Genomic DNA, 27934 nt, shown 5'->3' with positions numbered 1-27934 from the left:
TTGTGTTGAACTTTGTCCCCTCGTGAGACACTCATTTTGTAAAGTTACTAATGTGAAGAGAATACTCCATCAAAACATGGATAGGTCAGGTCAGCGTGTGTGTGCGCGTGTGTGTGTGTCAACCCCTGTCTTCCTCGTGCGCTCTGGTGGCGGAGCAATGACAGGATGGAATGGTTCTAATTTCCTCTTCCTGGTGGGCGGCAGGCGGACGTGTGGGCAGGCTCAGAATATGGCAAAGGGCCCAGCTTCCTGGGCCCAGAGCTGCGGATTGGTTCAGGAGGAGAAATGTCTCAGGACAGTGCACGCTCGCACACAAACATACACACGTACACAAACACCAGCTCTGATTTTAGAGGGGGCGCTGTCTCACAAAGATGGTATTTAAGATCATAAAGTTAGGCATTTACATGAGTCTAAAACAGAACAGAGGAAGTGAGTTCATAAACAAATTTTAATGCCAAACTAAACTGACCTTTCTGTTTACTTTTTCCTCCTTAAAAACGCAGCGCTATTACTTATTAGTTTATCAAAGTGTTGTCTATAGAAAACCAAGACGCACAAGCTGCTATACTTTAAAGCTTCCATTAAGATTCCATTAGTCCTCTCACTAATGAATATTTGTCATTGTTTTTCTTGTCTCAAAATACTCTTCTGGTGAACTTGTGTCATTGTAAAGACAATTAGAGAAGAGTTGAAAAGGAGAACGTTATGTTAATGGAAGACTTTCAATGGATTGTGTGTGTGTGTGTGTGTGTGTGTGTGTGTGTGTGTGTGTGTGTGTGTGTGTGTGTGTGTGTGTGTGTTGGCTACATGATTGTGTCCATGTGTGATTGCTATTTCAAATTTTGGCATCCATCCTTAATGCTTAGTGTGGTAAAACACACAATAAACAAACGAAAAAGCAGCCCCCCTCTACTCTGCCCCCATCCTGCGTTCAGTGTCTTCTCTCTCTCAGGCCCAGACGTGCGTTTCATCCACTCTGCGGGGTCACTGAATGACATCACTATGTTTATGTGAGGGGAGGGGAGTGCGTGGGCATTGAGGCATGTGTGTTATCTGGGCCTTGTAACCTAGCCCTTTTTGCTTCGTTGCTCTTTTGGGTGAAATAGAAGTCAGGCCTGTTTTGAGACCTCTGCCCTGGGTTGAGCCAGGACTGGACAAACCACCTTCACCCCTCTCAATCAGAGGAACACTCTGCCCTCACAGCAGGTTGTGGGGTTTGGAGCCAATGGGAGTTGTTGACCTTAGCTCTGGGGCTGATGCAGGCTTTTTCTTTTTCTTTTCTTTTTTTTTTTTTTTTTTTTTTTTTTTGGGAGGGGGGGATTGTTTTTTGTAAAAAGGATGTTTTTTTTTTTTACCATCTTATCTGGTGTATCACGCACTGAGGCTGCGTGAGTTATGTGGGCTTTAAAGCACTAGGCAAGTCGCAGCAGATCACACTCTTTCTTTGCGCGCTTTTTTTTCTTTTCTTTTTTTTTCGGGAGACTAAGGAGGTGTTGCTAGCATTTACGTCACAGACATTCCCATGGTCTACTGCTTTTAAACCATTTATACAACAGGTGGTAGTTATTTCACTTTCACACCAAGCATATTTTAAAAGAACGTGCCACGTGATGTGACCCTAATTTTTCTTCTGAGACCATGACGAACAAAGGTGGTAATTTACATATAAACAGTTCCCTTTCCCATATTTTTAGTGGTGTGTTTTAAACTGATTTTTTTTTCTTTTTTTCAGTAGTGAGTTATGTGATGGTCATAGTCAAAAGTGACAGCCAGCCTGCTAGACTGAGGGTGTCTAGACCAGACTTGGGCTTGGCTGCTGGGTCAGGCTGGCCTGTATGTGGATTGGCCTCAGCTCATAAACACACTCTCTGCTCCAGATGCTATTTCCATCCAGCCTTTTTTTTTTTTAAAACCACACCCTGACCTGTCACGTGGACAGTGGTGTATCCTTGGCCCCTTTGCAGCCCTCAACCATCTTAAGAAATCACCCAGACTAGGCTCACCGCAGGTACAGACCTTGCAGGCTGACCGGTAGTTATCCAGCCAAGGCCAGGACATCGAGGGAAACATCCAGGGCCTGGATATTTCTTTTCTTTAAAAAAAAAACAAAAACTGTTATTACAGTGTATGCATAAGCACATTCGGGTTCTCATGTGGGGGAGGGTAGTGTACCGTTGAGTCACAGTAACCGAATTTAACACTGAAACATCAGCGTTCAGTGTGGAAGTGACACTAATGGGTTAACAAGTAGTTGGCTTTGTGTCTAGCTCTTTTTCTCCTCCTCCAGCACAAGGATAGCATTGGCCCTGAAGTCTCCCTGTGCTCAAACATAGTAGTTGCAGACAGCGTTGTCCCCTTTTAGCGTGCAAACAGCAGGCCACCGTGGTGTGTCATGAGGAAATTGCACCATGCTGTCAGGTGAACTAGAATCCAGCCTTTGTGTTGTCTGAAAGCTGGTTTGCTGCTGTGTTGTCATCAGCCCGTAGGACTGCGTTGGAAAGCAGTCATGCCTGGAGGGCAGTTGCATAATCCCTTGGCACTTCAAATGTGTGTACACTGGAGCAGATAGTAGATTTGAGGATCGGCATCCACCCCTGCCGTAAACTGGGCCAGAGTGGTATTTTATAAATAGTGGTGGAGTGTGGGCTGCTGGGCTGGGCTGAGCTCGTTGATGTCACTGAAACACTACAAGACCACTCCTTGCTTAACTTCCTGTCGGAAACAATCTCTGCTTGTCTGACATGGAGTTCGCGCCACTCCCCCCTCTGGCCTGTAGTAAGGTGCACGTCAGGCAAGCGCAGTTGTAATCCAGGATTTCATAACAAACTCTCGGGTTCTCTCATCCGCCACACAGAACAGGGCAAGGGTTGGCATGGAGAGGAACGTAAATCATGAAGCCCACACATTTTGTGGCTAATAACACTATGGGCCGAGGCGCACACAATAAAGTATTGTAGTAGTGTGCCTACACACTTGATAAATTGCTTTAAATGAGTCATTCAGAAAAGGCTATATCTAATTCTTTATTACGATTGTTTTTATTGCTGACTCACATGTGGTATGCACCTGCGTGACTAATCTTGTGGCCTGGTTTGAAAAACAAAGTCAATGTTTTGTGTTTACATTTTAGAAAGTTGAAAAATGTTCCATTTCTTATTCAGCCGTTCAATATTTTGGTTAAAGCTATACCATTTGTTATAAATCATTAGCCAGATCTAACCTGAGTTTAAAGAAATAATGTTCATGTTGCAGTCTAACTTTCAGACATGTTAACTTCAAAATTTCTATTTTTATTATTAGGTTAAACATGTTCTGTATACAGTTTTCCCGTTCCCTATTAAAAACAGACACAAAACCAGTGCAACAAGTCCCAGGATGAAGCTCCGATTCCTGTTGCTAAGTTACAGATGAATGTTTTCCTATTTTTAGTGCTGAAGACTTGGATTCTTGTTGCAAGAATATATTTTCATTTGGAATATGATAATTGTCACAAAATGAATTGTTTCATGCCATTCTGAACTACAGTAATTAGATAATAGATTAGAGGAAGCTTAATGCAGAGCTGTCCTCTGGGGTTTGAGAGTACCGCTACAATAAGATGTTGAGGAGCGGGATTTTATTAAATCATAATGACTTTTATTAAGATACGATGCAATGCACAGTGCATGTCTACAAATTACATGGAGACGGGAAAGTTGTTTCAGTATTTTTAGTAACTTCACTTTCTCTCAGGGAAAAAAAAAAAGAGGAAAGTTTGATGCGTATGTCTGGGATCTTTTTTTCTTTCGTTGCCTGCATTTACACGGTGCGCATGCATGTTGCGTTCAGTAACCTGGTTTTCTGTGTGCTGGTGTTTTTCAGGTACAGTAGTGTCTTCCCCAGCCTTAACATGGCAGTGAAACGTAGGGAACAGACGCTGCAGGACTACAAGCGGTTGCAAGCCAAAGTGGAGAAATACGAAGAGAAAGAAAAAACGGGGCCCGTGATGGTCAAACTGCATCAGGTACCGTCAGTTTTAAAGCTCGCGTCGGTGCACGTGTTGGTCCACTCGAGCTCTCCCTCCAACTGCACAGGAGCAGAGTTCACTTGCTCTTACATGCTGTCCGTATTGTGAATAGAGCACAATAGGTGGAAAAAGACACAAATGCTGACTGGATATGAACAAAAATAGTTGAGCACATGCATACTGTACATGTGCGCTCCTTCACCCACGCAAGCTACCAGGCTCTCAAGTAGTGCCTTTTCAAAAAGGCACTGCTGCACATCTACAGGCACGTAATTGAGAATTGTAGACACACACACACACACACACACACACACACACACACACACACACACACACACACACACACACACACCATGAGGCCACTACAGAAGCACACATTCACAGATAGTGCTGCAGTGTTGCCTATGCTATTGCTTCTAACACATCCTCACATGGTGAGCCACCCACACACATTGAGAAAAGCACTGTCAGGGGAACAAAGCCTTGAAGAGGCCCCTACATCCATGCCCTCTGAGTCCCTGTGCACTTAAAGAAATGATCCTGACAAAACACTTGTACGCCATTTCAGTTACAGCTGGCATGTGTAAATAAAACTAAAGTGAAGAGAGCATATCATAATGCAGCTGAAAGACAATATGTTTCAGTTTGAATATAGCAACTCCCCCTTCCCCTTAATAAAAATTCTCACCCTCTCACACTTATTCATTGTGCATTCCATAACTCCATGCCTACAGTAGACTACCCACTAATACATTCACACACAGATCAGTGGTGCTGGAGTCCACTCACAGCCAAGTCTGCCCACATTACCCACTCCTCCTCACTTTGGTCGTGATTACAGCCTTTTTTTTGCACTGCTTCTCCGTGGGAATTAAGCAAATATCTTTCAGAACAATAAGAGAAGAAGACAAATGATGGCTCAAGAAGTGAATTCACTTCAGACTAACTTGTTTCGCTTTGTAGATATTAATCTTTAGCTCCTTAAGCATATTTTAGCGAACGAATCCTTAATGTGTAGTGTGTATTGCATCGCAGTGAAATGAAAGAATGTAACTCAAAGTCAGAACTGAACCCTCAGTGACCAGTTCTTTTGTTTTGGTCTTTCTCTCCAACATCACAGGCAAAAGAGGAACTCCGACCAGTCAAAGATGACTTCGAGGCCAAGAACAAGCAGCTCCTGGACGAGATGCCCAAGTTCTACCAAAGCCGCATCGACTACTTCCAGCCCAGCTTCGAGGCTCTCATCCGGGCGCAGGTTAGTGACCTCCATCACCAAGTGCACACCCAATGAACCTCTCACAGCTGCAGACAACCACCCTCCCACCCACCCACTGCTCCACTCTCTGAGCGTCGGTTAAACAGTGCATAAAATATCTGATGAAGGGTGTGTATAACCTAGGCAGTCTGTCTCCCTCAACGTTGCTCTAATGTGATTAACCCTCAGTGACGGCCCACACTGCTGTGTTTAGCTGAGGAAGGCCTCATCTGTCTGGCTCCACTGCAGCCCTGCAAGCCTTGCTCTAACCTGAAGCTTCTCTTAAAGCAGCTGGGTGTCTCAAGTTAGCGCCACTATGTCCCCCTCACTAACCCCAGACCTGCCTGGCCATGTCATTTCCTCCTTGGGACAGCCACTGGCACAATCCTAATAAGTAAACTAGATTATCCCAGACCTAATGACTATTATGGAGTTCTGTGATGCACTTTGAACTTAGCAAATTAGCAGACATATAGTATTTCCCCACATCTTTTATCTTGAAGCATTAAATAAATCTTACCTGTTTTTGTCTGGTGCAAGAGGTCCCGTTAGGCACGCTAGCCATTTCATTCTTGCAGCTTTATATTTATTCATATAATTCACACACATGAATGAACGTTTTCACATTTGCACAGCCATGTGTGGGTGGTCAGCAGACCTCGTCCCCAGTGCTTGTTGTATGTGCTTGATTTGGTCCTCCACACCCTTTTCTCCCAGCCGCTTGTTGCTGCTCAGCGTCCAGCAGCAGAAGGAAAAAGAATAAAGGGAGTCTTTGTTGTGAGGCTTCAGTTTCACTATAACAAGTCCTGTCCAGCAACTGTCAGAGGGAGACACCACCTGACCTGTCAGTTTCTACAGATGTTGATGAAGTGAGGCATTGTCTTCATTTATTCATCTTTTTTTTTAGTTGCTTCTCTTACAGTGGACACTGTGTTTACTGAATCAAATCTAACTTAAATTATTCATTTTGTTGTCAAAGGTTAAAGTGTGACCTCTCCATATAAATATTAAGCAGCTGGGAGTATGGTATGTTAAAATGGCTCTGTTATACCCCAAGCCTTTTTTTTTTTTATGGTAGGTGGTCAGCTGTGTGAGCCTGCGTTTACTCCTCGTGGTGACTTGACTAATTGTAATGGTAGTCTTTGGTACAGAGGGCGCCTAGACACTGATCTGGTGTACATTATCATCACAGTTCATATGGACATTTCCGATGGCCCTTTCAACAAGCCACTTTTGGGAAAAAAACATATCCGCTTTACCCCCACAAGCAGCAGTAACCCAATACTTATAGCCCACTCATGTGGTTTAGGTGGCATATATTGGTATAAACATGCAAAGGTCTTTCAGGCGGAGCACTTAAAAAGGCTTGTATAAGGTGGTTTAGAAGCAGTGTCTGGTCTGCTTATGGCAAAATTCTCGTTCTGTTGTGACCCTTTTAGTGAAACAGTAAACTTTTCCCACGGGTCTCTCGGTTGGTCTTGTTGCAGAAGAACACACGTGCAATTTTAGAGAAGTCGGTGTCGTCCCCTCCTTAAGGAGCATGGCATCGTATGCATCGCTGCATGAATAAATATTGAGATGTGTGTGTGGGTTTCAAGGGGTTGTATTTCCCAGTACTTTCATTCTCTGCCCACTCTTCTGGAGTCTTGTAATGTGATTAAAGTCTATTAATCATCAAAGCAACTCTCTAGGGAGCCTGACTCATGAACTAAGGGGAAGAAGCAGGGGTGGGAAGTGTCAAGAAAGCTTTCAGTGAACACTCTCTATCTCTTGTTCAGATTGGGAGAGAAAAGCAGGGTCACTACCCACTGAAGTGCTGGGTTTTGGGGCTTTGTCAGAGTTGTTTGATATCTGTGGGCTCCCCATTCTCCTCTCAAATCACTTCTCATTAGCAGGGTTGAAGTAGTATGAGAACAGCAGCTTCAGACTTGTAAGTAAAAACACGATTAGACTGTGTTTGGGGTGCAGAGTTTGGATTCTGGTGTTTCCTGAGAGGTCTGTGGATCGACCCGTTCCCATTTTCATCAGAGGACAGATTTTTTTTTTCCCCTGCCATCACAGACTTACGTTTTTATTTTTCCTTCTCTACCCACCAGGTGGTCTATTTCACCGAAATGTACAAGATTTTCAGCGAGTTAACAGACCAGATCGACCAGGCAGGGTTGACTGACGAGCAGAGGGAGAGGGAGACTGAGGCCAAGCTCAGCGAGTTGCGTGCTCTGTCCATTGTCGCCGACGACTGAGTGAGGAAATACGAAAACGGACTCTTTTCATGCCTCTCTGAATGGATTGCACTCTCTTCAAGCTCCTCCAGAGTTCAAACGGACAGCAGTGGCCTAAACCTGATTATCCATTTGTTTCCTTGCGGCCTCATCCCCGCCCCCAATTGCTCTTGCACTACACCCTAATCTTTCATCATCTCAGCAACTCAAAGCAGCTGAATGCCACATTAACTAAGCCATCAGCCAAGTGCAACATTATAAGCCAATATGTTGTCGTTTATTTTTATTTTTTTTAGTAAAGGAATCAGACAGATCTCGTCAGAACTAATTAACAAGGTTATGCTTCATGGTTTCAGAGGTATCTATAACCATTTGTTTCTAATGTGTAAAGTGAGCAAGGAAATGTTTCTATTAGTCACATCTGCTTTGTTGGCAGCAGTGTGTGAAATATAGTTTTATTATCCAACTTTGAAATTACACTGGAAGGTGTTATGTAATGTAGTGTAGGTTTAAAAAAAAAATCTCTCAATTTTGGTCTTTTCTGGTAATCTGTGAGTTTAGCTCTGTGCCGTTCTGTGTGAGGGCTTTTTATTGGGGTTCATCAGAACACATTAGCTCACCTGTGATAACATGTCTGACTTTGGATATAACATTAAAAACGGTGTAAGGTGAGACCATGCCCAAGGAGCGGTTTTGAAAGGTCGACCATTCAGGCTTCAGACATATATCCAGGTTTGTTTTTTTAAATCCCACAAGTAAGAAAGAAAAAAAAAAATCAAAGGCTGGTGCGCCCTCTAGTGGAAATAAAGTGACCCATATTTTCCTTTTGTTCACACCATCCATCCTTTGTTCTATTGTTGGTTAGAGTGTGTGTTAGCAAAGAATCTCACACATTGTTGGCAGCCTTAAAGTATTTTCTCTGTATCCTCTACATCAGGGTTGGAACACAAATGTTTTATAGTGTCTCTTATTTTTGGACCAAATCACGTTCTCATCATATGCCTTTGTTTCCACTTTCCATCAGGTAGAGCCTTGGCATGATAACTACACTACATAGTAATGTAAACACACACTGAATGTTACTCATTAGTGAATTTGAAGTTACAAGTATGTTGAGTATTTATTTTTTTGTGGCTTTTTATTGTGTAATTACTGAAGGAAATGCTTAGCCGGTTGCTCGTCTTTGTGTTTTGTTCTGCAATGCAGACTCTGTCTGATTACGCGCCAATAACTGGATGAATGAAGGTGCTTTTCTAAGTTTAAGTTATAGTCATGGTTGATTTCTTTTTTAATATACCTAAATGAATACTTTGTGATCAGATTGGGTTTTATGTAAGTTTTTAAATAACGTCAGATGTTTTCTGCTTCATTATCATGCAATAAACAAAATGCAAGAAAAGCAACCAGTGGCTGTTTTGCTGTCGTCTTAATGAGTTGATTTGTGTGTGTTTCTGCACATGCCTGAGTTTTTATGAACTGAATGATGCAAACACGTCAGTTACTAATCTTTATTTACTGGCATTAGTAAAATCCTGTTTATAAATCACAATAAGCATTATTTACATTTTTTTCCCCCATTCACCGCTCATTCATATTAATTGTTTAACTTGAGGTGAAGTCAGTGGTTTGAAGTAGTCACTAAGATGAAACATATTCATCAGAAGCTTATGTGACGGTGATGCAAAGACCCAACAACCATAAAATACGAACCTACAGTTAATGCAACGTCTAGGAGGAACAATGCCGTAAGTGCACATAAAGAGTCCCTTTCAAAATCTTTGCTTGGAAAAGCAACAGTGCAGTGTAAATAAAAGGATCAAAGTTAATATCAGTTCTTCCTAATACCGTCTGTGATTCTCTATGCAACTAAACAATGATAATGTCCATGTAAAATCTCATTAGTGACAACGACTGGAAGAGAAATATGGATCCACTCATTTAATTTCCTTGTTTGGAATTAAGAGTGAGATGTGGTCACAGGTGGATGACAAATTTCTGGAAAACAAAATAATATTCCAGATATAACGAACTGTAGGGTTTGAGATGAGGCACTGCAGGATATTCACTCCCAGGTCCCGTTTTTGTTCTTTTATTGGACACCCCTGACCCACGGGTGTCGCGTCTGCGAGTTACTGAGTCGAGTTAGTTTGCCTTCTTGCTGTACATGCTTGAAATCTGTTCCTGAAAGTGTCTGCGGATGTCGGCGCGCCTGCTTTTCAGGGTGGGCGTGAGAAGGCCGTTGGCGACACTAAACATCTCCGGATGCAGGTAAAGGTCCTTCACCTGAGACAGAAAGGTGAAGCATCGAAATCAGTTAAGTTCAGCCACTTTGTAACTTGTGCGTTTGAACCTCGATGAGAGTTTGCTCACTTGTTCAAATGAATTCAGCCGTGCTTCCCTCCCCACGGCGCTCATGTCCTCTAAAACTGCCTTCTTAACATCCTGTTGAAGACAGAACCAGTTTCCATTTAATCCTGCTGTGAGGACTTTAATCATATGAAAGTTATATTCCAGAATTAGGAATTAGACCTACAGGATTTTGGCACAGCTCCTCATAGGACCCCACAAATCCCCGATCCTTGGCCCAGTCAACAAACACCTCTGGGTCAGGGACAACTATCCCTATTAAATAAGACTGATAACAAGAAATGCAAGACAAAATGAAACATCAAACCGTGCCTCTGACAACACTTCGCTTTGGATAAGAAATCTAAAATGTGTCGTACCTGTAAACTGTCTCCATGCACAAACACCTGGAGTACAGGGACACAACGCATGTAGACGTTTTCTATCTTCTCCGGAGCGATGTATTCTCCTTGTGCCAGCTTGAAGATGTGCTTTTTCCTATCAATGATGCGCAGAGTCCCATTCTGACAAAAACAAGTGTGTTAACACATAAACTCACTTGACTCATACAGGCTAGTTAAGTGTGTCTAATCTTACTTGAAGCCACTGGCCCACGTCCCCGCTGTGCAGCCAGCCGTCGCTGTCCAGGGCTTCAGCTGTCTTCTCTGGATCCCTCAGGTAGCCTCTGAACACGCTGGGGCCGCGAATACAAATCTTAACAGGACAAAGCAGTGAGAAGTCACCACACAACATCCGCTGATAGCGAAAAATGTGTTCATATCTTAGCGCTGGCTGACCTCTCCCTCTCCGTTCTTGGCGTAATAATTCATCTCTGGGATGTCCACCACCTTCACCATGGCGCAGGGCAAAGGAGCACCAACATGACCTGACACAAACACACGCCTGCTGTTAACAGGAGAAACCATAACAGCATCCATCCTGAACACTTGACAGTAAAATAGCCTTTCCTACCTGTGCTACAGTCCCCTGGCATAGAGAACGTGCAGCCCGCTGTGCACTCAGTCTGTCCGTAACCCTCAAATATCAGACAGCCCAGAGTGGCTCTGAGGAAGGACAGCACCGCGGGGGAGATCGGTGCCGAAGCGGTCAGTGCAAACCTCAGATTACCCCCTAAACTCTCCTGAAAAAAAGAGTTCCTACGGTGAAGCATTTATGCAAAGCAGTTCAAACACAATCATATTGTGGATGCGAGCTCATTCCCATTTTAAATCATATTCAACCTTGGTCATATTTTCCCATCTGTATTGATCACACCAAGCCAAAATCTTTCAGTCCTTGTTTGCCTGCACGCGTGCTTCTCCAATACACTCCCACAGGGCCAATATGCTCCGGGTGATTTTGGCACCGATTGCTGGAATAGTTGTGCCTCTCTTGTAAAGTTTGGATTCAAATTTGTTGATTATTTGCAGGGCTGCTTGTCTACATGTACCACCGTGTTAAGTGCTACAAAACACAGACGAGGACAACTGCAAAGTCAGGGATTTTCAGAAAATATGGCACTTAATAGTGAAGTTTAGAGAAGAAAAGATGTTTTGTGGGCTGATTTCAGAGGAGGCCACTGCAGAGCCAAGCATATGGATGAATAACCTACATATGAATGTAAACAGCAGTAACAGGCTGAGAAAGTATATGATCCACGCGGAGCTGTCAGCCACTGACCTGGATCTTGTTGAACACCAGTTTGTCCCACAGGCTGTTGTTACGTACAACCCCGCTGCTGAGTTCCGCCTGCTTTCTTTTCACAGCATAGTTGAGCAGAGCTCTTCGAAACGGTGAGGTCACCGAACCCAGGATCTGTGTACAAATTGGCGAGAATGTGCAAAAAACAGAAACACACCCAGGATTATGGCGGCCTTCTTAATACTAGGTAAAAATATTGGATTGGCTATTTTTAGATAAGTCAGCAGAAGTCCTGTTCGGGGCGTTCCCTAACCCCCTTGTTACATATGCAAAATGCTCAATCTCAGTATTTCTGTCGTAGGGCCTTTGCCTTAAAATAAAAGGGGCCTTGACATGACACCTATTGCGCTATATAAATAAAACAGAACTGATGTGAATTCTCTGCGCAAATTTGAGGTATGTGCTGACATCACTGAGCACGCAAGTGTTGTGGGTTTAACGGGACTTCTAACCACACCAAGGGGCGATCTAAAAAAAGAGCAAGTCACACTGGAGGACACGCACAAGAACATTACCTTAAAAGGAAGATCAATCTAGATTTAAATCAGTCTATTTTATGGGGTTTTTTTTGCTTTCTATTGCAATACAACAGTGGAGAGAGGACAGCGGGAAGGCAGGCAGAAAATAGCCTCATGACGGATTAAACCCAGGCCCATGCAATGGCCTTACGGCACACGGGCTGCCTGCTGACGCCAGTGAGCTATACTGGTGCATGATTTTTACTAACGGGTGGATCTGCTGCACTTTGCACCTTGTAAAGCGGGTAATGCGTTTGCTGACCTTGTCATAGATGCGATTGAGTAAACGAGGCACGACGGGAAAGAAGGTAGGCTTCAGAGTTTTAATGTCATCCATGAGAAGAGAAATGTCCCCCTGGTAAAATCCTACTCGGGCCCCGTAGCAGAACATAGAGACCTGCAATAGAAACAGATTTAATTTAGGGTTTATACACAAAAAAGTAGGAAAGAAAGAAAGACAGAAAAGCATGTGAGAAGAGGATCAACTACCTGAATCATTCTCTCAAACATGTGGGCAAGCGGCAGGTAAGAGATCGACACGTCGTCTTGCTGGATCTCAAACGAGCCCTGAGAGAAAAACGAGAAATGAAATGAGCAAAAAAAGCACAGGGGACAGATTAGGTTGAGGCAGCGGCATACGGCGAAGCCTCGCAGGCAATCAAACATCTTGTATGGCAGAATCTTTATGCAGGGGCAATTAGTTAAAGTACCTCACAGCGACAGGAGCAATCAAACACCCAATTAATCATACCATTAGACACAGCGGGGAGGGGGACAGTTTGGAGACATGCAGACACAAGCAAATGGGAAGCGACGGTAGCTGTGAGGCTGTTCTCAATTAGACAACGAGGTGGAAGTGTAGACAGACCTCCAGGATCTTAATGACAGAGGAAGTGTTGGAGGCGATGTTGCCGTGGGTGATCATGGCTCCCTTGGGCTTCCCTGGGTAAATAAACAAAACATTATTGCAGTGCCCCTGCGCAGCAAAGGAAACTGCAGCGGTGCCATAAAGAGTGGTTGTTAGTGGGCACTGAAGGGCATTTCTCTAATGATGTGAGTGAAGGATAATTACGGAGAGGCTTATGAGATCAGACGGTACCTGTGGTTCCACTGGTGAAGCAAACCACGGCCAGATCCTGAGGCTGGGGCGGCTACAGAGGGCAGCAATAAAATATGAGAACATGACAACGGACTTCCTCCGCTCTTAATTTAAGCCCCTGCTTATGAGTGAGTGTTAATGATATCCTATTGGACAGGAGCGACGACAGAGCTGTCACGCCAGTGTTTAGGAAGGGGGAGATCAGCCTTTTACGTGAGCAGCTCTGAGAGATGACAAACTCACCACAGGATCTTTGAGGTTCCTCCTTCCGATGTCCTAAGATGTGGACAGAGAGGAGTTGCTCGTATCAATTTGCACAAATGAGTCGATTAAAGGGGCCACATTTAAATGGCTACACGTTATGGGGATTTGGTGCCCCCCACCCCAACTCACCATGAGCTGCTCCAGCTTTAAAACCTCCACCTCACAGCTCTTCGCCCTCTCCACAAAGGCCTGGCTGAAGTCGTTAAAGAGAACGAGGCAGGACAGCTTCGGAGTCGTGCCCTTCTCCTTGTTCTCTAGCAGAGATGCCGCCTTCTCCTCCCGGTCACAGATCACCACAGAGATCTCCGCTAAAAAAGCACCGAGCACACACTTACACAGAAAGTTTGTGAAGAAATGTTCTCATCAAAGTGTGAAATCTGTGGGTTTTTTCCCCACTCGGCTCTTCTGCCCGTCTCAAAAGGACTACCGAACACAGCCTCACTTTGAACTAATGAAGCCAGGATGATCGCATTTTTCACATTCAAATATTTCTCCTGTCAAAACAAATCAAACCTCTTTGAACTCACACACATATACTGCTGCTCAAGAACAGCTAAAACTGAGCAGGCGGGTTTACTTTTACTTTATTTCAAGTGATCAGGTGTAGCTGTAGCTTTGTTTAATCTTTATATACACTCAGCCACTTTATTAGGTACACCTGCTCATTTACGCAAGCATCTATGGCAGCAGCTCAGTGTTTGTAGCCACGTAGACCGTGTCAAGACGATGTGCCGATGTTCAGACTGAGCATCAGAACGGGGAAGAAAGATGATTTAAGGACTTTGAATGCAGCATGGTTGCTGGTGCCAGACGGGCTGGTCTGAGTGTTGATCTGCTGGGGTTTTCCCACACAAACATCTCTAAGGTTTACAGAGAATGGTCTGGAAAAGTGGAAAATATCCAGCGAGCAGTGGTTCTCTGGGCGAAAATGTTGATGTGAGAGGTCAGACAAGAGGCAAGACTGCTTTGAGCCGACAGGAAACCAGCAGCAACTCCGATAACCACCTATTTCAACCAAGGTATGTAGAAGAGATGCTCTGAACATGCTGTGCTGCTCGTTCACACAGCACACCTTAAAACAGGCCACACTGCGTTTCACTCCTGTCAGCCAATAGCAGGAAAACTGGGGCTGCAGTTTGTATAAGCTCACCAAACTTTGATAAATAAGATCAGAAAAACGTTGCCTAATCTCTCGGTTTCTGCTGCTACATTTAGGTTGTAGGGTCAGAATTTGACCTAAACGACATAAAAATACAAATGAATCCTGCTTTTTATCAACGGTTCAGGGTGTCGGTGGTGGCACTTTCAGCCCCTTTTGTACCAACTGACTCGTACAGCTCCACCCACAGCCTAACTTAGTATTGTAGTGACCACAGTGTACCAGTCTTTTGTTGGAAGAAATATTTTCTATGCATTTAGATAGAAATGCTTCGTTTAGTTATTAGTTATTTACATAGGAGGGAAAAAAACAAAACAACAGGATCTACTGTGTCAGCATTTTGTAAATGTTCGGGAAGTTTAAAAGCCTATAAGAGGTAGAATTATGCAGTTTTTCAGTAACAGTAACGGTGACGATGATTAATGCAGGACTTTTACCAGTAAAGGGTATTTTTATGCCTGTAGTACTTCTAAAATTTATAGCATACTCTGTACATGATGATCTTCTTCCTTTTCCAATATTTTCTTTATTCAAAGGGCAAAGTATCCATATTCAGTTTGTATGTCTGATGTGATGAAGGCTTCACGTTTGACACCATATGTGAAACGTTTTCACTTTTGGACTGTGTTCTGTGGTATTTTTATGTGTAGGTTTTCTCACCAAGGTTGAGGATATGCACCATCGCCTCCAGTCCCAGCGTGTCATAGAGAGGCACCACTGCCATGGAGTAGGTGTAGCAGGCCAGCTCTGAGATGATCCACTTTAACCAGCAGAGGGAGACAAAGCAGCAGTTACACTCCTCCCCAGTCCCCAAGTCATTACCTGGGAATGACTTCGAGACTGGGAATGATCCACTTTACCGTGCGTTTCATATTTATAAACCCATATACAACACAAACAACACTCAAGGTGTAGATCGGTCAAATGAGAGGGTTAGGGGCTCTAATGGAGCAGAAAATTGTCTTTTACTACGGCAATAATTGCCTAGTCCGACAAGTGTATTAAAATAAAATGAGACACTCTCCAATATTAGCTGCCCTGGAGACCCACATTCACCACTAGCACCGTGCTGGCAATATAAATAAAGGCAAACACAATTTCACAATAGATGGATTTGAAAAAAAAAAAGAAAAGGAAATCATAAATTCAATTTTCAAAATGTGTTTAAAAGGGAATGCTGAGCTCCGAGGGTAGAATCATCATCCACAAAACCTCCGTGGAGATGTGAGTTATTTAATAAATTTTTAAGATCAAAGGCAGCCAAACTAGAGTGGGATGAGCTGTCACACCACAGAGCAGTGGGAGGTCCATACCTCTGGCCTGTTTTGTGCATAGATCCCAACAAACTGCTCCGGATTCGGCTGGCATCCTTTAGCCAACAGGCCAGAGCCGAGCACCTGCGCCTGCTCAGCCACCTGAAGGATTAGAGGCTCTCAGTGAACAAACAGTGAAGATCAAATACATTACATGGAAGTGCTGAGATAACTGGGAGGAATCACAGAACTAACGATATGCCAGACCTCAGTGTAGGAGATCCACTCGTAGGGCTGACCCGGCTTCCTGAAGCCAAGACACGGGCCACTTCCTGAAGGACACAACAAAGCTCTGTCAGCTCAGAAAGTCTGCCATCAATCCACTTTCCAGTTTCCCTCTACTCTGCCCGGTTTCACACCGATTTCTCCATCACTAGGAGAGTGTTTAATGAAGTGTGTGTGAATGTGCGCATCACCTGAGATCATCAGGCCCCTCTGGAACATGTCGTAGGCCGTCCTGGTGTCGTCATAGTAAAACTCCAGCAGAGTGTCATCTTTGAGGATCGCCGATCGCCTGCAGCTGGGATCTCCCTGCAATAAACACCACCCTGTCACTGACAGCCCCGCAGCAATGCAGAGCGTGCTAACACACGCCTAAGCCAGCAACAGCCGTGCCTCACTCACGTTAACGGCCACAGACTGGGCTTTAAGATCGCAGGGAGGGCGCATGGGTCGAGGACGGGTCACCAGCCAGTACGCTGTGATGGAGGCCAAGGCTCCTAAACCGAGCACGGAGGAGGGCGACAGGGAGAAGGAGGAGGAGAGAGGCAGAGACGGCAGAAGACTCCACAAGTCCTCCAATTCGGAACCTTTAAGTCCTGCGCTGGAGCGAAGCGACCACAACCACTCCTGGAAATGCATAGCTGAGGAGACAGGATGTAGTGAAGGAAAAATAAGCAGTGAAAAGGAAGAAAATTACATGGTGCATAGGGACAAATGTTAACTCTGCTGCTACTTTAAAACAACAAGCATATAGAGTAGCAGACTAACAATGAAGCTTTTTTTTATTGTTTTCTGTGTGGATTCTGCTTCTTTTTTTCCTTTTTTTAAACTTGATGTGTAACTGATAAATTTGATGCAGAGCTTTGTTGTCTTTGCACGACTTTTATTTATTTATTTATTCATTAATCTGTGTTGCGGTGAAGTTTAGCACTAAAAGAAATGACAAACATATTTTTTACTACTGATTAATCTGTTTACATAAAGCTGCAAAAACAATTTAAAACAAAAAAAGGAATTTAAAAATCCCAAGGCCAAAGTTAGCACCTTATTTTCTTCCTCACAGACCAGATTTTTTTCAATTTGTTTGATTTATGGCTCCAAAGATTATCTGGCTCCCAGCGTCTGCTCAGAGTGTGCTCTTTTTAACAGTGTGGTATGAGACTAAACTCACCTCTGAAAAAAGAAAAAGAAAAAAGATAATAGTCATGATCGCCGCTACGTTCACTGACCTTTTGACCTCTTCCTGAACAAGAGCTGCTCTCTCCCTCACTCTCTGCTCCAGGTCTTCCACACCTGAACAACACGCTGATCATCCACGATTTCATTGTACATGTACAATGACAGTAAAAGGCTATTCTATTCTATTCTGCTCATTTGTGAAACTACACATATCGCTCCAGCAGCAAGACCTCCATGCTGTTTGGTTGCTGAGCCCTGAGATGTGTGGTTGCTGGATTAAGCACAAAAAAAACACACACAAAAAACAACAACACAGCACTAAAGTGATCTCGGGAGGTGAAAGTGGCAAACTCGTGGGGCCTCGTTGTCTTTGCGCTGTCGTATTTATTTGTATGTTAGTGGAAGCTTTCTGCAATTTATGCACATTTTCTCCTGTTTTGTGGCCAGCCAGGGAGCTTAGGTGTTGTACCTTTGTTCCAACTTAGAGCTTAGTGGGGTTTTTTTGCTTTCAATCAAGAGTGGGGGGTTTGTTTTATTGTTTTTTGTCCTTGAAGACCCTGAGGTCAGTTTGCTTCCTTTCTTATTATTCCCTTTTATTTACTTTAATGCTTTAATTGTAAATAAATTCTTATGATTGTAAAACCAACTTGGTTGGAGGCTCAGTTCATGGTCGGGTGGCACTTTGTGCTTTTAAACTCCACGTGTCCCCGTAGACTTCTCAGGGCCTTGAAAATCACTTTAACCAAGAAGGAGGCAAAGCAACATTTTCCCTTCACTCCATTTGGCAAACGGCGTGCTGGATTTAATAAGAGATTTGGGTCACATCATCAGGAATGATCAGTGTGATGATGGCGATGTGCAGCAGCAGTGCAGATGAATTCAAAATGGCCCTCTTTAAAAGCCTGCTGCACTCTGACTTCATACAGCTCATTTGTGGTGTAATTACAGCCCAGCAAAAGTGGAAAAATCTTCAGGTGGTGCACTGACAAGACGTGCCAGTCGCATGTGAGACTAGTCATGCTTCTGAAGCTCTTGGTGTGATGGAGAACTGTAGGCACAACTTTATGTAAGCTGACTAATTTATGCGAATGTAGATGCAATAACAGGACTTTTCTGTACTGACCTGGACTTTGAACTTGATCAGTCAGTTTATTTTCTGGGGATTTGAGAGCTACTTTTATCTGTTCAAACTACAGGTAGGAAAATACCCCATCAATATTGCATAGTATTGCAATATTTTGCGAGGCGATATTGCATCAATATTTTAAAAAAGACATTAACATACACAGACTACTACGAACAAGTGGGCCCATCTGATGCACACTGGATGCACTTAGCTTGAGAACACTCTCTCATAATTCAGAGCAAGCTAATAGCTGAGTGACAAGGAAAAAAATAGGACTGCAGCCTCCAACGTCTACAAAAATCTCAGTGGCCGCCTGGTGACTGTACTGAAATGTATCACATTTTGTGATCGATTGCAACTTGTGGTGGCTAAATAGTTGTCTAGAGCTTGAAGTTGTTGCACGCTCATGATCAGTTTTGGGGCCAGATTCACTAAACGGGGGAAAACAGCGCATGAGTGTAATCCCTAAATAGTGCTCATAGGTGTGGTTAGTTTTATGGGTGATTTACAAAAGTTGCAATGTTTTCTAAACACAGTTCATTTTTATATCTTAAATCGCATTATTTGGCATGAGCCCTAGCACCATCTCCAAATTGAAGGCCAAGTTCCATATAACAAGGGATGTCAGATTCAGGCTATGAAGTGGGCGTTCCAAGAGAAGATGACACGACAAGAAGATCATTTCCTCACCCTGTCAGCACCTAGGAACTGAGGGCAGTCTTCTACAGATTTGTAGTCGAGGTTTGCAGGACAATATGGCCGGCGGCTCTCTACCCAGACAATCTGGAACAAACTGCACACAGACAATCTCTGGTCTCACAGGGCTGCCAGAAGGCCTGCCATGACGGCCCCTCACTGTCAGGCCAGTTTGCGCTGGTGACGGCAACATGTGGAGGAACGTTCTGTTCAGTGATGAGTCCAGATTTTGCCTACGTCATACGGATCATAGGTTCAAAGTGTGGATATGACACAGAGAACATCATTCTGATTGCTGCACCGATAGCCTAACAGCTTTTGGTGGAGGCAGTGTGATGGTGTGGGGCAGTATCTGCCTCACTGGGGAAAAAAAACAAAAAAAAAAACAAGGCTTGACATCATTGGAGGAAATCTCAATGTAGAGAAATCAAAATGAGATTCTGCAACTAGTGGCATTCCCATGTCTCCACACTCTTTGACCAACGTCTATCCTCTAAGAAGACAATGACATCCTCTAAGATGGTTTATCAGAGACTACCTCCAGAATGTGGGAGTGGAGAGGACCGGCTGCCCGCAGTCCTGATCTCAAACCCACTGAACACATTTGGGATCAGTGTGGGTGCACTGTACGTGCCAGACTGACCAACACAATCACACTGGCTAACTAGTGACAAACGCTGGTTTAAGAATGGGATGCTATTCCACACGAGTATGTGACCAAGCTGGTGACCAGCATGAAGTGGTGGTGCCAGGTTATTCTGGGTGTGTATGATTCTTCTACATGCTCTTCAGACTTTCATCATCCAATCAAATAAAAAGGCATCAAACAACCCTCAATAGGACAATAAGCCGTTTGGCAATGGCAAAGAAAATTTGACAAATTTTTCATGGGCACAACCCACATACTCAACTCTGCTGCTCAACCCCCAAATGCATTTTCCTTACAAACGTGGCACCATTTAAGGGAAATAAACAGGCTTTCCAAGGGTATAAGATTTATTGTAAAGGAGCATGGTTACAACAAAGAGATTACGAAAACACAAATTTCCTTAATTTTTGTACTAGGTTTATGTTATTGCAATGCATAAAGCAAAATGTTTAAAATTTCAACAATATCTTATCGTCCCACTTCTAGTAAAAACAAAAGCCAGATCTAGCTCTGCTTCCCTATGTTTTATATGGGAAGAACGCAATACGCAATAATGAGTACATTAATTTACCTACAAGTTTTTCAACTGCAGATGCATCGTTCTCATTTGCAACAGTGCCAATGCAAACAGTGCCGACTTTGCCCTCCGTGGCTAAAACAACAGCAACGGTGCAATCAGACAGACAGACACAGCTCCTCTCACTAACCGCTGAAGTAGTTCAGGTTCGCAACACTGAACAACATTTTAGGAGGAATTTCAGAGGTCAGTAAAGCTCCTGTTTCAACAATGTTAACATTAGCCGTTTCGCTATCAGAAATGACTAGAAATTACCATTAGCCACCTGTTATCATTAACGTAGCAGCTAGCAGTCTGCAGTTAGATAAATATGAATCATTATTCCAGGCTGAACGAACTGCAGATTGAATACTGAGCAGAGCGGATTATGACACATGGACAACCAGGTGGGTTTCTGGCTGTGCAGAGCAGTGGGGGAAGGGTAGCTGAACCAAAGAGTCCAGTGTGGAGAACTAATCCGAGCAAACAGAGCGAAATCCAGAGCAGAGCAGCCGAATCAGACAGAAGACATGGTAAAGGGATGCAGTGGGAACGCTGGATAAGAGAGGCTGCAAGCAAATGTGGAAAATATGATAAACTTTACAATTTGTAATGAAATGATCTAAATAATTGAAAAAATAAAGAATAAAATTTATACAATTAACCTTTATACTTAATACTGAATATTAATTTAGGGGAAAATTAATTGAATAAATGGAGTTTTTTCCTGGGTGTGGGTATCAAAGTCTAGTATCCTCATATCCTGACTCTAGTGGATGTTTACACATCTGTCCCCCTACACCCTGTTCATCCAAATACTAAAGAAAAAAGAAAATACGAAAGAAAAAAAAAAATGTATCATTCCACTTCTGAAACACAATAATCCAGCCTGAAGAGCCCGGTTTAAAAGGCCCAGCCACAGCGGACCACAGGCTTGGCACAGCTGAGAGAGAGAGAATAAGAGAAGAAAAGACTCTGGGTCTATACAGGAGAGAGAGTGGTGGGGGTGGGGGGTGGAGAGACACCAGGAAGTAATAACGATTGGCTTAACAGAAACAGGCACCGGGGTTACTCTCAGTCATGTTCTGCCACCCTTTCATTCGCCAGAGAGAAAGAGAGACTCAGGGTGTGTACAGTAGCAACGGGGGCTGGTGGCGAGATGGGGTGAGGAGGGACGACCGGCTGGGTCCACCCCTAATGGTTCTTTGCCAGAGACTTTATTGTTCATATCAGAACTGAATGAATCAGGGAGACACGGGGAGGGGAAAATGATCCACACACACACAAAAAAAACACTCCCAACAAAGTGCAAGACAAGACTTCTCCCTGAAACTGCTAATTTCACCCCCTCAAGCAAACCACTTCATCTTCTAGCACACAAGGAATTCACCTCTCTGAATAAACCTCTTTCCCACATTTGCTCCCCCCTCCCTGAACGCTCCTCAACCTCTCACCCACTTTCTCCCCCAGTGCCCAATAGGAGAGGATAGCTTACCCCTCCCTCCTGTTTAACCGGGGCTGATGCTGCGCCGCTTCCCTAGCCTGCACGGGCAAAGCAATGCCACACTCGTCCTCAGGAGGATTTATAATCTGCTTTAAGCATCAATTTATATGAACTAAAGCTGTTCACTTCCCTCTTTACACCTGCTGAAGCCACAGAGCAGCTGGTGAGCCCCGCGAGTCCTTTCACTAGGTAAATAAATTGAAAACAAAGGGCTTTATGAAACGTGACATCAAAAAAAAAAAAAAAAAATGACAGTGTGGTGTGAAGAGAGCTTCCTGTGGCCCCTTTCTGTCTTTCTCTCTCTCCCCGGCCCTCCCTTCTCTCTCACTCCCATTCATTATGGCTATTGTCAATGCCCAGACAAGAACTATTGTGCGTCCAGCTCTTACTCCCAAGAAGACAGGAGACAAAAGGAACGGCAAACACATGTGAAAATATACTGAAGGAAAACTAACGCACCTTCATTCTCTGCCAGTTCCTGCAGGGAGACAGCGCTTTCGGCTACATTGTCATTCGGAGAGCTGCTATCGCAGCAGGGCACTCGTGACAGACGTGCACACAGTTCACACAGTAAGTGCTGTGATGTTTGAACAGTAACAGCGGATTGAAACTATATTTGGTGTAAGTAAAGGCATCCGTATGTGGAGTATATGCCAAAATGCAACACAAAAAAAAAAGGTTCACGTGGGGACGACAGGCATGTCTGTGCGCGTTTACTCTCACTCACAAGTGGAGACATAACCGAGAGTTATTCACTAACAGAAGTATGACAAACACATGAGTGGAACGCAGCATGTTGAAATTACAGACATAAAAAAAAAAAAAACAACAACCAAAAACCGGTTTTGAGTAACCAATAATTACAACCTCGTCAATGTTCCTTTATAACCGTCAGACATTTCAACTGCTGTCAAACTAATGGGGTGTCATGGAAAAATGATCCCAGGCAGGTACAAAAAAAGAAAAAAAAAGTACAATTTAAATGGGATGGTGAGGTTATGAATTACTGTAAGCTTGAAAGATCTAGGAGCCACAGCAGACACTGCTAAAGATTCATGTCACTGTTGAGATCTGAGGATAAGAATGGAAGAATAGACCCTGTACTGACTTGTGACACTTTCAGAGGCTGAACCAGATAGGACCAGAGTCTGCATGAGCCGTGGGACAGCGCAGCATACCTTGCACAGTCTGAAAACGTTTCATTGTTGCTGCTATCACCAAATTTAGCTCAGCCCTCCAACATCCTACAGCACCTGACCGCAGAGCTGGGCCAGACAAACATCTGGACTATGCAGCCACGACTGCAGGTCTACACTGAGCACCAGCACCCTCCGGGGCAGTGTGTTTTATGCTGCAGAGCAGCTGTAACATTAGGTTTACAGGTGACGCCCTACTGGAGCCCCTAAATCAGCAGCAACAAAGAAACAACTTGCAGAGAGGCGATCAGGCTTGAAGCAACGTGATGTAAGACCAAAAGCTTTTCCCTGAACACAGTGAAACTGGAAGAGCTTCCCACTGACTTCAGCAAGATGCTCTCAAACACAACTGAGCATCAATTAAACTTCTGTGGAGAAAATTGTGTAGTTTTTCCTCCAGGGGCTTTTTTTTAATATAGATGCATTTCCTGGTGCGCCTTCTCTGCAAGTCAAATTTGTGCATGAATTTTGACTTCAGTTACTACATGTGGGTCCTGGGATGAAATAAGCACTGTTTTACAGAGGATCACAAGTTTTATTATTCAAAATTTGTTTTTAAAAGTCTGTGTTTTACTAAGAAAACCAAAAAACATCCATCTATTCTCTTCATTTTATCCAATTCAGTGTTGCGCAGGGGAGCCTAGACAGGTTGATCACACAGCTAACACACAGAAACATTGACACTCAGATTCACACCTACAGCCAGTTTAGAATCACCAGTTAACCTAATGCCCCATTGTTTTTTGACTGTGGGAAGAAACTAAGCAATCATCCATTATTAAAGCTGACACAGGACGAACACAAAGTCCGCACAGAAAGGTGACAGGCTAAATTCAGACCCAGGATCTTCTTGCTGTGCCATGCCGTCCCTCCACTGCACCATCCCCACAAAATCCCAGCAAAACTTTTTTGTGTACAATTTAATTGTTAACAACAGTAAAAGTCTTACTCTTGGTAAAAGGGCGGAAAAGTAAGTGTATGTAAGAGTGGTTTTTAGAGTTCAGGTGAATTACTGCAAAACCTGGCTTTATCATAAGCTTTTAATATGCTTTCAGTGTTGTAGGAAGCAGCCGTAAGCTGTCGGATTCGTGAATGTATTTTGGCAACATACTGGCACAGTTAAGTAAAGCTTGCAAGTATAAACAAAGAGCTTGAAGGAGTGGAATTGAATTTGCTGCTCTGTTGAGATCGGTTGATGTGGCTGTAAATGATTTTATAGAGCAGCCAAAGACTTATTTAACACACATGCACTGAGTTTCCTCTGCATTAGACAGGCAGGCAGAAATGCTCGAGATGCTTAAGCTGCAGTTTCCTTTCCTCGTTCGTGTTGTCAAACGAAACATCGGATAATGATTTGGTTCTCTGTGCGCTACACAGAATGCAAAAAGAGCTCTGTACAGTAGCTTGCAGAGCTTTTCTGTGGTGATGGGAGCAATGCTGGGGAATGCTCCCCCCTGACCCAGAAAACTACAGGAGGTTGCACAAAGGAGAAGGGGGAAGGTTTTTATAGCTGGGAGACAGGCCACAGCATTTTGTGCCGGCACCAGAAGACCAGGAGCAGAAGTAGTGGTGCAGTCTGCACACGCTCCATGTGCCCAGGGAGGAGAGAGTTCTGGTTGGAGGGGACCCGAAGAGAGAGGACTGCAAGACGGACACGTGAGGCTGGCCAGGCAAGCAGGGGGGAAAGGAAAAAGAAAGAATGAAACGCACGGGTGTTTTCTGGCTGTGATTCCTAAACAAAGCGTGAAGAACACAGACACATGCACGCTCGGTCCCAATGACGTTTCTCTTGTAGCAGGAAACGAGAAAGACCACACATCCGGGATGCAGAAAACACCACTTTCCTCAAGACGGTCAGGAGTCTCCCAGGGTTTCGAATTCACTTAAAGCCAAGCGGAGATTCTCGAAAACAAAGCTACAGTTGTGCGTTCTTTTGCAGAAGTTTCTGGTTTCAGGTAACTAAGCAGCGCCAGGTTCAAACATCAACATGCTGTCAAAGCTCACGTCTGACTGAGCCGGTGTATTTGTTTATTCTTAATGGTTGACTACAAACGTCAGGTGACACATTCAACGCTGTAACTGTCAAATACACACAAGGGGATGAAAAACAGATGGCAGGAGGCCATGTGGACAACTCCAAACATGTTGCCTCCAAATATCTCGACACGCAAGTATTAGAAATATGATTTAAAACAAAAGCAGATGTAACGTGTGGAAATGAACAGCGGGTGTGATTTTACACAACAAAAATGGCAGAAAACCTACAATTAGGGCTGAAACTCTCTCCAACTGTAATTATCCTCAACTTGGACCACAGACAAAATTCACAGCAGCCCCCTTTTCTCTGTACCTCCCTTACATTTTCCACATATAGCCTGTAAAGTTTGGGCAAGTTTAGCAGCAAAACAAACCCTTTTTGAATATATCTATTTACATTATACATTATCCCCAACACTGGCCTTTTAATACAGATCATGTAGATAAAATAAAGAAAAAGGTTCATGTACAGTGGCATGCAGAATGCAAGGACGAAGAAACTTCTTAAAAATAAAAGTGTCTGTACTAAATTGATTTATGCAAATGTAAGCAGCGTCTTTATTGAGTGCTCTTGTTCTTAAGAATATGGTACTTCCTGCGGACTCATTCAGGCTTCCTCATCTCTGACAGGTGACCTGTGCTTGATTACAGCAGTGTCTTCAACGACTATTGACTTTTCCTTCTGCGAGTTCCACTTCAATCTAGACTCTAAAGTTAGCAAGCGCGCCATTTTTTTGTCATGTGATTGCATTTGAGAGGTTTCTGAAAAGTGTAAGAACATCTCTGCCTCTCACCCAGTGCTGCTGCCGGGATAGGCTTCTGATGGTAAACAGATGTAAAATGTGATATAAAGTTTGCTTTGTGGAAATCGCAGCACTCTTAATATGCCAGGACGTTGCTTTCGGGTTGTGCCGATCATTCCATTGATGAAAAATTATAAAAACTATTTTTATATTCCTTAGAGGAGCTTCACATGTTTCAGTGTGGGGAAGAAAAAAAAAAAAAAAAAAAAAAAAAATCACAATTACAGCAGTAAGAATGGATTTGGGGAATACAATGTTGAAAACATCTGGAATCATTAAATGATGGTACAGAAAAAAAGAACATGCTGCATGTCTTTAGAACATTATACCACCACTGAGACACACAGATAAACAGTACCATGTTTTTTGGGGTGGTTTTGCCATATAATATGAACTCTTTTTTTTCCCAATAAATGAGAAAGGGTTCCACTTTAAAATCTGATGTTAATGACTGAATGATGTGTTGATGTAGTTTCATAGTTGTTTTAAACTCTTTACACATTTGTGTGTTTTATCATCATGCTGGAAATATGTTAATTTATGTAAACACAAAACATAACATGCCAACGTCTTCCACTTATCCAATTCTGGGCTGCGGATGGGACTGGAGCCTATCCTGGCTGTCACAGGGCAGGGGGCAGGGCACAGCCTGGAGAGACTGTCAATCTATTGCAAGGCTAACTCAGAGACAGACAACCATTCACACCCACAGGTGATTTAGTAACCAAGTACGCTGACATACCCCTGTCTGGACTGTTTGGAGCAAGACGGAGTACCCGGAGAGAGCCCACACAGAGGCCAGGTAGATTTGAAACCAAGACCTTGTTGCTGTGAGGCAACAGTGCTAACCACTGCACCAACCCCAAAAAACTGTCAAGTGAGTATCAATAATATATTTGGCCCTTTAAGTAAGCTGTAAAGTGATAAAATGAAAATTAAAGAAGAAAAACAGCATAAAGCATCTTGTTAAGGAGTTGGACCTCCATGCTCCTCAGTACTGATTCTCCAAGTATTTGAGACTGTACTTTAGGGACAGAGCACCGACAGATTTCCTTCATCTGGTGTTCTGATAATAGTGGTGGTGGTGGTGGTGAACACAAACACCTGGGTCCAATAGGTGTTGACTTCAGTTGCGATCTGGTGATTTGCAAAGGTCAGAGCATGTGACTGTGATCACATGCGTACTCAAAGCATTCAGTGACCCCCTTATGAATGAAAAAGAAACCACGCCGATCGGGACAAGCAGTTCATTACTGGGTGGAGGGAATCACTCAGAACAGCCCTGGTTCCATTTTCAGATGACAAAAGGCCATGCTAATCGATTATTATTGTTTTTTTGGTTTGTCACCATTTCATTTCACATAACCTGTGTATCTGAACTATGCTGGGAATGCAATAAGAGTAAACTGCTGGTGTAATTTTTATGGGAGAAGATTATCCTGTTCTCACATCCACAATACATTCAAACAACCTCCCAATCAGCTCACAGCTTATATGCTATATTCAGTTATTAATATTTAAACCATGCAAAAAAACACAGGTCGTCAGTATTTAAGTGCAACTTGATTTACATACACGTTTCATTTTTGCTTGTTTGTTTTTAACAAAGTACACAAAAGTTTAAGAAAAATGTTTTTACCAAATACACATTTTTCCTGCTGCTTTCCAAAGAAATCTCTTTCTTTGCTTACGTAAAACTTTTCACAGGTTAACAGGTTGATTCCTCTTCACATTCCTCCAAAATCTGCAACTATCAGCTCGGCAGCATGGGAACTCGGCGGGCTGCAGCCAAACTTTTAGTTTCTTGCTTTTTTCACAGTCTAAGCCTGCTCAGTTTAGCTTTGCGCTTCTTTATCGAGCTGAGACGTCTGAAAACAAACTACCGAAGAAAGAGACTCTGACAGAGACTTACCAGAGTGAATGCAGGTTTCCAAACGGTCGTTGACTGAGAGCCTCACTTAATTCTGCCGCAGGTCCACAGAAATTTACCCACCAGTCCAGCTAAACGCAATTAACCTGTGTTTCCGGTCCAAATCTTCAAAATAAAGGACTGCGCTCAAACGCTTTATACAAACACACT

General features: G+C 43.5%; 2 protein-coding genes across 2 annotated transcripts in view; one reads left to right on the top strand and one right to left on the bottom strand.

Moving 5' to 3' along the window:
* Positions 1 to 8540, top strand: part of bin3 (bridging integrator 3) — a 30666-nt gene extending 22126 nt beyond the window's left edge. Inside the window, exons 7-9 of the mRNA XM_003452673.5 lie at positions 3865 to 4006; positions 5130 to 5264; positions 7361 to 8540. Coding sequence (XP_003452721.1) covers positions 3865 to 4006; positions 5130 to 5264; positions 7361 to 7507 — 424 coding nt within the window. The 3' untranslated portion in view covers positions 7508 to 8540. The remainder of the gene's footprint in view (positions 1 to 3864; positions 4007 to 5129; positions 5265 to 7360) is intronic.
* A 440-nt stretch (positions 8541 to 8980) lies between these two features.
* acsl2 (acyl-CoA synthetase long chain family member 2) lies at positions 8981 to 27911 on the bottom strand. The gene is made up of 20 exons (XM_003452639.3): positions 27767 to 27911; positions 16511 to 16749; positions 16303 to 16417; positions 16094 to 16158; positions 15887 to 15988; positions 15234 to 15333; positions 13544 to 13722; positions 13394 to 13426; positions 13151 to 13202; positions 12920 to 12993; positions 12541 to 12618; positions 12314 to 12448; positions 11513 to 11647; positions 10805 to 10973; positions 10630 to 10718; positions 10430 to 10546; positions 10213 to 10356; positions 10020 to 10121; positions 9857 to 9928; positions 8981 to 9769 (listed from the first exon to the last, which is right to left on the bottom strand). The coding sequence occupies exons 2-20, from the start codon at positions 16745 to 16747 to the stop codon at positions 9629 to 9631; spliced, it is 2139 nt and encodes a 712-aa protein (XP_003452687.1). The 5' UTR covers positions 16748 to 16749; positions 27767 to 27911; the 3' UTR covers positions 8981 to 9628.
* Between the last annotated feature and the right edge of the window lie 23 nt (positions 27912 to 27934).

This window comes from Oreochromis niloticus, linkage group LG12 (genome assembly GCF_001858045.2).
Source record: "Oreochromis niloticus isolate F11D_XX linkage group LG12, O_niloticus_UMD_NMBU, whole genome shotgun sequence".
NCBI classification, from domain to species: domain Eukaryota; kingdom Metazoa; phylum Chordata; class Actinopteri; order Cichliformes; family Cichlidae; genus Oreochromis; species Oreochromis niloticus.
Note: the sequence above shows the minus strand (reverse complement) of the source record. Positions and strands in the feature narration are given on the sequence as shown.

Excerpts from the sequence above, each read along its gene's own strand:
- acsl2 (XM_003452639.3), bottom strand. The coding sequence starts at position 16,747 with ATGCATTTCCAGGAGTGGTTGTGGTCGCTTCGCTCCAGCGCAGGACTT. Across the intron at positions 16,418-16,510 it reads CCCAGTCTGTGGCCGTTAAC|GGAGATCCCAGCTGCAGGCG; the intron begins GTGAGTGAGGCA and ends TGTTTATTGCAG. Across the intron at positions 12,619-12,919 it reads CTGTCATTAAGATCCTGGAG|GGCTCGTTTGAGATCCAGCA; the intron begins GTCTGTCTACAC and ends TTTTTCTCTCAG.